Here is a 10,483-nt window from a genome sequence, read left to right as displayed (position 1 = left end):
GTGAGGAAGCCTGGACTCTGGACCTGGCAAGAGGCACAACCATTACTGTACATAGAGGGGAAATGGCATCTTTACACATAGAAAGGAGAACCGGCCTGGGTGCGGCGGCTCACACTGTGATCCCAGCACTTTAGGAGGCCAAGGTGGGCGGATACCATGAGGTCAGGAGTTTGACACCAGCCTGGCCAACATGGTGAAGCCCTGTTGCTACTAAAAATACAAAAATTAGCCAGGCATGGTGGTATGCGCCTGTAATCCCAGCTACTCGGGAGGCTGAGGCAGGATAATCACTTGAACTGAGGAGGCAGAGGTTGCAGTGAGCCGAGATCTCGCCACTGCACTCCAGCATGGGCGACAGAGCAAGTCTCCATCTCAAAAAAAAAAAAAAAACAGAAAAAAAGAAAAGAAAGGAGAACTGGAGCTGCTGAAAGCCCATGGTTCCCGCCTCCTCCCTGACATCAATTTAGGATACTCATCACTTCGCCTTACTGTAATAGCTCCATTTGCAAATGAAAATTAAACTGTACATGGGGGTGGGTTCAGTGGCTCAGGCCTGTAATTCCGGCACTTTCAGAGGCTGAGGCGGGCAGATCAGAAAGGACTTGAGGTCAGGGGTTCAAGACCAACCCGGCCAACATGACAAAACCCCGTCTCTACTAAAAACACAAAAATTAGCTGCACGTGATGGCACGTGCCTGTAATCCCAGCTACTCAGGAGGCTGAGGCAGGAGAATCACTTGAACCTGGGAGGTGGAGTTTGCAGTGAGCCGAGATCACACCACTGCACTCCAGCCTGGGCGACAGAGCTAGACTCCATCTCAAAAAATAAAATAAATAAAATAAAATAAAAATAAAAATAAAAATAAAAAAAAACCTGTGCATGGGATTGTGCATGGGAAAACACTTGACAAGCTGCACTCTGCAGGTTGGTCTCCCCATCTGGCCTAGAATCTACCAGGACGAAGGGACTGTGCAGAACCTCAAGTGATCCACCTGCCTCGACCTCCCAAAGTGCTGGGATTACAGGCCTGGGCCACCGCGGCCAGCCAAGCAGTTCTTTTCAATACAAAGACTATGTAACTATGTTACCGAAGGTTAAAGATTTGATACGGGGTTGACTAGAAATTTTTGTCATTTCAGCCCTTTTATGGGCTAGCATATTTTGTACCGGCACTCTCGGCACATAGACATTTAATATCATGGCTTATCCAAAATTCTGACTTGACTCTGTATTTTCAGACTGACCTAACTGATTGAATTTAGCAGCAATGTTTCTAGACACCTGCACTGACTAAACGATTCCAGTCATCATCTCTTTGGTTTCTCCTAGGTCAGACGAATGATAGTGAGTGGTGAATCCTTTTACAGAAACCAGACTTTCACCTGATTTTTTCTGAGCTGTGCCACGGCAGTGATAAATCGGCTCCCAGGTGGACGGCCACAGTGATATCATGCCACAGTGATAAAGGAGTCAAGGCCTGGTTCCAAGGCCAGCTTGGCACTTGTATGGCCTGTCTGAGCTCTCGGGATTATTGGGAGAAACAAAGGTTTGGAAACGGCCATTCCGCCCCCTCCTGGAGTCTTGCTTTCCGCGTCTCTACCGAGACTGGTGGAACGGGCCTGCAGTCCCAGAATTTTGGGAGGTGGAGATGGGAGGATCATTTCAGCCCTGGAGTTCGAAACCAGCCTGGGCAACATAGCAAAACCCAGTCTTACAAATAAAAAAATTTTAAAAATTAGTCGGACGTGATGGCACATGCCTGTAGTGCCAGCTACTCGGGAGGCTGAGGCAGAAGGATCATTTGAGCCCAAAAGTTGGAGGTTGCAGTGACCCGAGATCGCGCCACTGCGCTCCAGCCTGGGCGACAGAGTGAGACCCTGTCTCTAAAAGAAATACAGGCCAACCCTGCAGAACCGCGTCTGCAGCCCGGGTTTTGTGGCTTCTCTCCGACCCCCTCCCAGTCGCAGACGCGCCCGCTTTCCGTCCCGCGCGCCGGAAGTGGCCGAGTCCCGTCGGCCCCTGCGGGCCTCTCTCCGTCGCCATGGAAACGAAAGCGGCCAAGTAGAGCTCCGTCCTGACGCGCCGCCTCCCGTGGGCTCCGGCCGGCTAAGCCGCGGCGGATAACTATGCTGAAAGCCAAGATCCTCTTCGTGGGGCCTTGCGAGGTAAGTCCTGGCCCGGCGCGGCAGAGGGAGCGGGGAGCAGGCCTCGGGGCCTGGGCGAGCGCAGGTCCCCACCCGTCTGATCTGCGGCTTGCTCCCGGAGGCGGGAACCCGGGCCCACCGCGCCCATCCCGACTGGCGCCCCTGCCCTTTCCGTGAACTCGGTGCTTTCAGACCTTGATTCCAACCACTGCCCGGAGGAGGTAGTGGAGGCGAGCCCGGTGTTAATGAGCCCCGAAGGCCCAAGGTACTGAGTGGCATCATTGGAACCATAGCCTAGGTTTCGTGACTCTTTCTTTTGCCCCCGGGATCCCCCTAATGAATGCGTCTGTGGGTCTGGACTTTTGTTTGAGACAGGTTGTCGCTGTGTCGTCCAGGCTGGAGTGCAGTGGTGTGATCATAGCTCACTGCAGCCTCGACTTCCCTGGGCTCAAGCAGTCCTCCTGCCTCAGCCTCCTGAGTACCTGGGACTACAGGCGTGCACCACCACGCCCGACTAAATTTGTTGTTTTTGTTTTGTTTTGTTTTTTTGAGACAGTCTCGCCCTGTCACCCAGGCTGGAGTGCAGTGGCATGATCTTGGCTCAGTGCAAACTCCGCCTCCCGGGTTCAAGCGATTCTCCTGCCTCAGCCTCCTGAGTAGCTGAGATTACAGGCCCACGCCATTACCCCTGGCTAATTTTTGTATTTTTTGTAGAGGTGGGTTTTCACCTTGTTGGCCAGGCTGGTCTCTGCTGACCTCAAGTGATCCACCAGCCTCGGTCTCCCAAAGTGCTGGGATTATAGGGATGAGCCACCGCGCCTGGCCTTAATTTGTTAATTATTTGTAGAGACAGGATCTTGCTATGTTGCCTAGCACCTAGGCTGGTCTCCAACTCTTGGGCTCAAACAGTCCTCCCGCCTCAGTCTCTCAAAGTTCTGGGATTACAGGCATGAGCCTTTGCTCGAGTCCTGGGCGTTTTACTATATGGTCCTGGAACCATTGGCTATTAATGTGTGTGTTGGGGGCGTGGTAGTGGGGATCACATCTACATGTATACTTCACATCATCCACAGAAATAAAGCTCAGATGGACTAAAGCTAAATGCGTTTAAAAAAAAAAAAAAAAAAGCCGGGCGCGGTGGCTCACGCCTGTAATCCCAGCACTTTGGGAGGCCGAGGCAGGCATATCACAAGGTCAGGAGATCGAGACCATCCTGGCTAACACGGTGAAACCCCGTCTCTACTAAAAATACAAAAAATTAGCCGGGCGTGGTGGCGGGTGCCTGTAGTCCCAGCTACTCGGGAGGCTGAGGCGTGAACCCGGGAGGTGGAGCTTGCAGTGAGCCAAGACTGCGCCACTGCACTCCAGCCTGGGAGACAGAGCGAGACTCCGTCTCAAAAAATAATAATAATTTTTTAAAAAAACCCAGCCGGATGCGGAGGCTCACGCCTCTAATCCCAGCACTTTGGGAGGCCAATGCAGGTGGATCACCTGAGGTCAGGAGTTCGAGACCAGCCTGAGTAACATGGTGAAGCCCCATCTGTACTAAAAATACAAAAATTCGCTGGGCTTGGTGGTGCATGCCTGTAATCCCAGTGACTCGGGAGTCTGAGGCAGGAGAATCGCTTGAATCCGGGAGGCAGAGGTTGCAATGAGCCAAGATCGCGCCATTGCACTCCAGCCTGGGGAACAAGAGCAAAACTCCATCTAAAAAAATAAATAAATAAAACCTGTAGAAGTCTTAGGCCAGGCACAGTGGCTAACACCTGCCAGCACTTTGGGAGGCTGAGGTGGGGAGACCACTTGAGCTCAGGCATTCAAGACCAGCCTGGGCAACATAGGGAAACCCCATCTCTACAAGCAATACAAAAATTAGCCGGGCATGGTGATGCACACCTGTAGTCCCAGGTGGCTCAGGAGGCTGAGGCAGGAGGATCACTGGAGCCCTACAGATCAAGGCTGCAGTGAGCTATGATCACATTGCTGTACTCCAGCCTGGGCAACAGAGCAAGACCTTGTCTCAAAAAAAAAAAAAAAAGCAATGTGTATTACTCATATAATCGAGATGGACAAACAGCTGCATGTGAGATTATGAGACAGCTAGCCACGAGTCCCCAGGCTGACTTTGATCCTCTCTGTGACCTAAAAGAACTCCTTGGCTGGGCAGAGTGGCTCATCCCTATAAACCCAGCACTCTGGGAGGCCCAGGCGTGTGGATCACCTGAAGTCAGGAGTTCGAGACCAGCCCAAGTAACATGGTGAAACCCCGATTTCTACTACAGATACAAAAGTAAGCCGGGCGTGGTGGCAGGCGCCTGTAATCCCAACTACTCTGGAGGCTGAAGCAGGAGAATCGTTTGAACCCGGGGGTTGCAGTGAGCCTAGATCACAGCCTGGGCAACAAGAGTGAAACTCTGTCTCAAAAAATAAAAATAAAAACTCCTTAATCCCATGCTCCCTGGACCCCAGACCAGGCTGTGCCCACTGCACTAGAGCAAGACAGTGAGGTCGTAACCACCCCAGTGATCTCAGGGTGCCCATGACCTATACTGCACCACACCGGGTTCCAGGCCACCTCTTGGGGTCATTTTTTTGGTTTCCTTTTCTGCCTTTCAGCAAAGACCTTTATTTGCACTCATTTTCACAGAGTGGAAAAACTGTTTTGGCCAACTTTCTGACAGAATCTTCTGACATCACTGAATACAGCCCAACCCAAGGAGTGAGGTGAGCCCTGACAAATCTGTGTCCCAGAGTGTCCAACTGGCTGGGCAGGGAGGCTCATTCCTCTAATCCCAGTGCTCTGGGAGGTCAAAGCAGGAGGATCGCCTGAGGCCTGGGCAATATAGGGAGACCCCGTCTCAACTAAAAATAAAACATTAGCCAGGTGTGTTGGCATGTGTCTGTAGTCTCAGCTACATGTTAGGTTGAAGCAGAAGGATTGTTTGAGGCCAGGAGTTGGAGGCTGCAGTGAGCTATGATCGTGCCACTGCACTCCAGCCTGGGTGACAGAGTGAGACCCTGTCTCAAAACAAAATTAATAATAAAACAATTTTAAAAGACTGCCCAACCATCACCCACTTCCTACTTTTGTTGCTGTTGGCATTCCAAAAGTGTAATGCAGCCTCATTATTGGTGCTGCTACTGTTCGTCTTTTTTTTTTTGAGATGGAGTCTCGTCCTGTCGCTGAGGCTGGAGTGCGGTGGCACGATCTCGGCTCACTGCAATCTCCGCCTCCCAGGTTCAAGCGATTCTCCTGCCTTAGCCTCCCCAGTAGCTGAGATCACAGGTGCACACCATCATGCCCAGCTACTTCTTTTATTTTTAGTGTAGCAAGGGTTTCACCATGTTGGCCAGGCTGGTCTCGAACTCCTGACCTCAAGTGATCTGCCCGCCTTGGCCTCCCAGACTGCTGAGATTACAGGCGTGAGCCACTGCACCCAGCCTACTGCTCTTCTTTTTCCTTTTAGGATCCTAGAATTTGAGAACCCGCATGTTACCAGCAACAACAAAGGCACGGGCTGTGAATTCGAGCTATGGGACTGTGGTGGCGATGCTAAGTATGTTTCCTTTAAAGAAAGTCACTTCATCAAATGGTTTAAAAATCAGCTGCCCAAGCCAGGGGCGGTGGCTCACACCTGTAATTCCAGCACTTTGGGAGGCCAAGGTGGGTGGATCACCTGAGGAGAAGAGTTCAAGAGCAGCCTGGCCAACATGGCGAAACTCCGTCTCTACTAAAAATACAAAAAATTAGCCAGGCTTGGTGGCAGGCACATGTAATCCCAGTTGGGAGGCTGAGGCAGGAGAACTGCTTGAACCTGGAGGCGGAGGTTGCAGTGAACCCTGGAGGTTCAAGCGGAGGTTGCTTGAACCCAGGAGGCAGAAGTTGCAGTGAGCTGAGATCGCACCATTGTACTCCAGCCTGGGCGACAGAGCTGGACTTCTAGCTCAAAAAACAAAACAAAACAAAAAAATCAGCTGCCCACCAGGCACCATGAAGTTGGGCCTAGCATGTTTCCTGGCACGTATGAGGAGCTTAATAAATGATTTGCTGACATGCATTGCTTTATACACTTCAGTGATTAGGTTATGATGCAGTTAGAAGTCATCAACCTTGGCCAGGCGCAGTGGCTGACGCCTGTAATCCCAGTACTTTGGGAGGCTGAGGCAGGCAGATCACCTCAGGTCAGGAGTTCAAGACCAGCCGGCCCAACATGATGAAACCTCATCTTTAAAAAAAAAAAAAATAGGGGCCAGGCACCATGGCTCACACCTGTAATCCATTGCTTTGGGAGATCACCAGAGCTCAGGAGTTTGAGACCAGCCTGGCCAACAGAGCGAAACCCTGTCTCTACTAAAAATACAAAACTTAGCCCAGTACGGTGGTGTGTACCAGTAATCAGGAGACTGAGGCACGAGAATCGCTTGAACCTGGGAGGTGGACATTGCGGTGAGCCAAGATCGTGCTACCGCACTCAAGCCTGGGCGACAGAGCCAGACTCTTGTCTCCAAAAATAATAATAATAATAATAATTTTTTTTTGATGAAGAAATCATCCACCTTTACAAAAAATAAAATTGACCTGATGTGGTCCTAGCTACTCAGGAAGCTGAGGCAGAAGGATCACTTGGGCCCACATTGGAGGCTGCAGTGAGCTATGATCCCACAACTGCACTTCAGCCTGGGAGACAGAGCAAGACCCTGTCTCTTAAAAAAAAAAAAGTCATCCCCCAACTTTTTTTTAAATTTTTTTTATTTTTTTGAGACGGAGTCTCGCTCTGTCACCCAGGCTGGAGTGCAGTGGCACGATCTCAGCTCACTGCAAGCTCTGCCTCCCGGGTTCACGCCATTCTCCTGCCTCAGCCTCCCGAGTAGCTGGGACTATAGGTGCCCACAACCACACTCGGCTAACTTTTTTGTATTTTTAGTAGAGACGGGGTTTCACCGTGTTAGCCAGGATGGTCTCGATCTCCTGACCTCGTGATCGCCCGCCTCGGCCTCCCAAAGTGCTGGGATTACAGGTGTGAGCCACCACGCCCAGCCGTCATAGACCAACTTTTAATACTAAGATATTCTTTTTAAAGTCCACAGTTAGAAACCAGAATGACCTAACTTTCCCTCTTGTTCCTTTTCTTCCTCGCAGGTTCGAGTCCTGCTGGCCGGCCCTGATGAAGGATGCTCATGGAGTGGTGATCGTCTTCAATGCTGACATCCCAAGCCACCGGAAGGAAATGGAGATGTGGTATTCCTGCTTTGTCCAACAGCCGTCCTTACAGGACACACAGTGTATGCTAATTGCACACCACAAACCAGGCTCTGGAGATGATAAAGGAAGCCTGTCTTTGTGTAAGGAAACTGGAATTTCTCTTCCTCTTTTGTCTTGAATGTTTTGGACACCTACATATTGTCCCATGTCCTAGAAACCAGCAGCTCTGTCCAGTTACTGAGCACCTACTGTACCCTAGGCAATTGTTACCCTCTCCATGTGAGTCCACTACGTCTCTACTAAAAATACAAAAATTAGCCAGGCATGATGGCAGGTGCCTGTACTCCCAGCTACTCAGGGGGCTAAGGCAGGAGAATTGCTTGAGCCCAGGAGGCGGAGATTGCAGTGAGTTGAGATCTCACCACTACACTCCAGTTTGTGTGACAGGGCAAGACACCATCTCAAAAAAAAAAAAAAAAGAAAAAAGACCGGGTGCGGTGGCTCAGACCCGTAATCCCAACACTTTGGGAGGCCAAGGTGTGCGGATCACTTGAGGTCGGGAGTTCTAGACTAACCTGGCCAACACGGTGAAACCCCATCTCTACTAAAAATACAAAAATTAGCCAGGGGTGGTGGTGCATACCTGTAATCCCAGCTACTCAGGAGGCTGAGGCAAGAGAATCACTTGTACCTGGGAGGTAGAGGTTGCAGTGAGCTGAGATTGTGCCATTGCACTCCAGCCTGGACAACAAGAGTGAAACTCTGTTTCAAAAAAAAAAAGAGCAGAATACAGAGTGGGAAAATCCTTGTAGCTATTCTTGGGTACAACTAGGGGGGCACTCTTTCTGAAAGAACTTTTCTGGAGAAAAACCTCCAATTCACATAACACACATCCCAGAGGTGACACAGTCATCCTGAAAAAGAACTCACAAAATATTCAGAAACAAAATGAGAATAATAGAGAATCTATTCCTTTCTGGTTTAAGAACAGAAGACCTGGAAAGTGGTTTGTAAGGTTTTCATCCTGTCGCCAGGGGGCAGTATAGCAAACTCATTCTCTGTTCTCTGGTGTCAAGAAGACAACTTGATCTGTGAACTTCAGAAAGTTAAATTTCTTCTAGAAGTTTCATTGCGAGCTATAAATGGCCCTTCATGGAAACTCTTTGCCTAATTAACCTTATCTTCATTTTCAAGCGCCACCCTTGAACAAGCTGAAGCTGGTGCACTCAAACCTGGAAGATGACCCTGAGGAGATCCGGATGGAATTCATAAAGTATTTAAAAAGCATAATCAACTCCATGTCTGAGAGCAGAGACAGGGAGGAGATGTCAATTATGACCTAGCCAGCCTTCACCTGGGACTGCCACATCCCCAGTGAAATCAGCATGTTTCTCGGTGCAGATCTGAAATCACATCCAGCTCCTGATGTTTTCTTCTCCCTCTGACTGCAGAGGAAGTGTTCCTACCTGCAGGAAGGCACCTGTCATGCAGGGCATTCACTCAGACCATCTGTGCTCTGCCCTGAGTTCAGTTGAGAAAATCCTATTATCGAATTTGGATTTCCTGGCCCCAGAACTTCCCAAAGACCTGTAAAATGGAGGGATTTACCACCTCACATATGTCCAGTTATACAGTTTGTGGAATTGTAACCGTCGCAGCCCAATGATACAACAGTAGTTTAATCACGTGTATTGGCTTGAATGTGATTTTCATTCCTTGATTCACCCAACAAATACCGACTGGCTGAGCACCTGCTGTGTGTGCACTGCTGTTCTAGCTGCTGACCATAGACAGCATAAATGAAAAAGACAGAAATTCCCACCATCGTGGAGCTCTCCATTTTCCTAAATGTTAGGTTGGTGCAAAACTAATCGTGGTTTTTGCCATTTTTAATTTTTAATGGCAAAAGCCACTATTACTTTTGCACCAACCTAATAGGCCGATTCAGAAACTTGAGTGCAATGTCTTGGATATGCAAAAAAGAAAATCAAAACGCATTCTTCATTCTCTATAAGAGTTCTAGGCGGGGCGTGGTGGCTCACACTTGTAATCCCAGCACTTTGGGAGGCCGAGGTGGGCGGATCATGAGGTCAGGAGATCGAGACCATCCTGACCAACATGGTGAAACCCCATCTCTACTAAAAATAGAAAAATTAGCTGGGTGTGGTGCCGCGTGCCTGTAATCCCAGCTACTTGGGAGGCTGAGGCATAAGAATTGTTTGAGCCCGGGAGGCAGAGGTTGCAGTGAGCCAAGATCGCGCCACTGTACTCCAGCCTGGGCAACAGAGCAAGACTCCATCTCAAAACAAAAAAAAGAGTTCTAGCCCAGGAGCGGTGGCTCACACTTGTAATCCCAGCACTTTGGGATGCCAAGGCAGGCGGATCACTTGAGGCCAGGAGTTCAAGACCAGCCTGGCCAACATGGCAAAACCCCATCTCTACTAAAAATACAAAAATTCACAGGGTATGTTGGCACACGCCTGTAATACCAGCTACTCAGGTGGCTGAGGCATAAGAATTGCTTGAGCCTGGGAGGCAGAGATTGCACTGAGCCGAGATCGCGCCACTATACTCCAGCCTGGGCAACAGACACCCTGTCTCAAATAAATTAAATTACATTAAATGTTTAAAAAGAGGTCTAAATAAGTTTCATATGCTGCCCTCCCTCAGATAATGAGGGAACCTGGGGTACTTAAAATGCCAAATGAACGTATACTTGATCCTTATTCATAGATTTTGTATTTGAGAATTAGCCTACTCACTAAAATATGTTTGTAACCCCCAAATCAATACTGTGGCACTTTCTCAGTTATTCACAGACACACAGAGTGACAAAAAATTTGAAGTGCCTGGCTGGGCGTGGTGGCTCACGCCTGTAATCCCAGCACTTTGGGAGGCCGAGGCAGGCGGATCACAAGGTCAAGAGATCGAGACCATCCTGGCCAAAATGGTGAAACCCCATCTCTACTAAAAATACAAAAATTAGCTGGGCATGGTGGGGCATGCCTGTAGTCCCAGCTACTCAGAAGGCTGAGGCAGGAGAATTGCCTGAACCTGCGAGGCAGAGACTGCAGTGAGCCGAGATCGCACCACTGCACTCCAGCCTGGTGACAGAGAAAAAAAAAAAAACTGAAG

The 10,483-nt window shown here is 49.6% G+C and overlaps 1 protein-coding gene across 3 annotated transcripts; it reads left to right on the top strand.

Moving 5' to 3' along the window:
* Window positions 1-1,586: 1,586 nt before the first annotated feature.
* IFT22 (intraflagellar transport 22) lies at window positions 1,587-9,039 on the top strand. 3 transcript variants are annotated; one of them, XM_003807191.6, is made up of 5 exons: window positions 1,587-2,166; window positions 4,793-4,869; window positions 5,613-5,702; window positions 7,286-7,488; window positions 8,543-9,039. In XM_003807191.6, exons 1-5 carry the CDS (start codon window positions 2,128-2,130, stop codon window positions 8,689-8,691), a joined length of 558 nt encoding a protein of 185 aa, XP_003807239.1. In that variant the 5' UTR covers window positions 1,587-2,127; the 3' UTR covers window positions 8,692-9,039. The 3 variants fall into 3 exon arrangements, with proteins under 3 accessions (XP_003807239.1, XP_003807240.1, XP_008957492.1); XM_003807192.6 differs by lacking the exon at window positions 5,613-5,702 and having other exon boundaries at window positions 1,781-2,166; XM_008959244.5 differs by lacking the exon at window positions 4,793-4,869 and having other exon boundaries at window positions 1,926-2,166.
* Window positions 9,040-10,483: the final 1,444 nt, after the last annotated feature.

The sequence above is a fragment of the Pan paniscus genome, chromosome 6 (genome assembly GCF_029289425.2).
Source record: "Pan paniscus chromosome 6, NHGRI_mPanPan1-v2.0_pri, whole genome shotgun sequence".
Taxonomy (NCBI): domain Eukaryota; kingdom Metazoa; phylum Chordata; class Mammalia; order Primates; family Hominidae; genus Pan; species Pan paniscus.
Note: the sequence above shows the minus strand (reverse complement) of the source record. Positions and strands in the feature narration are given on the sequence as shown.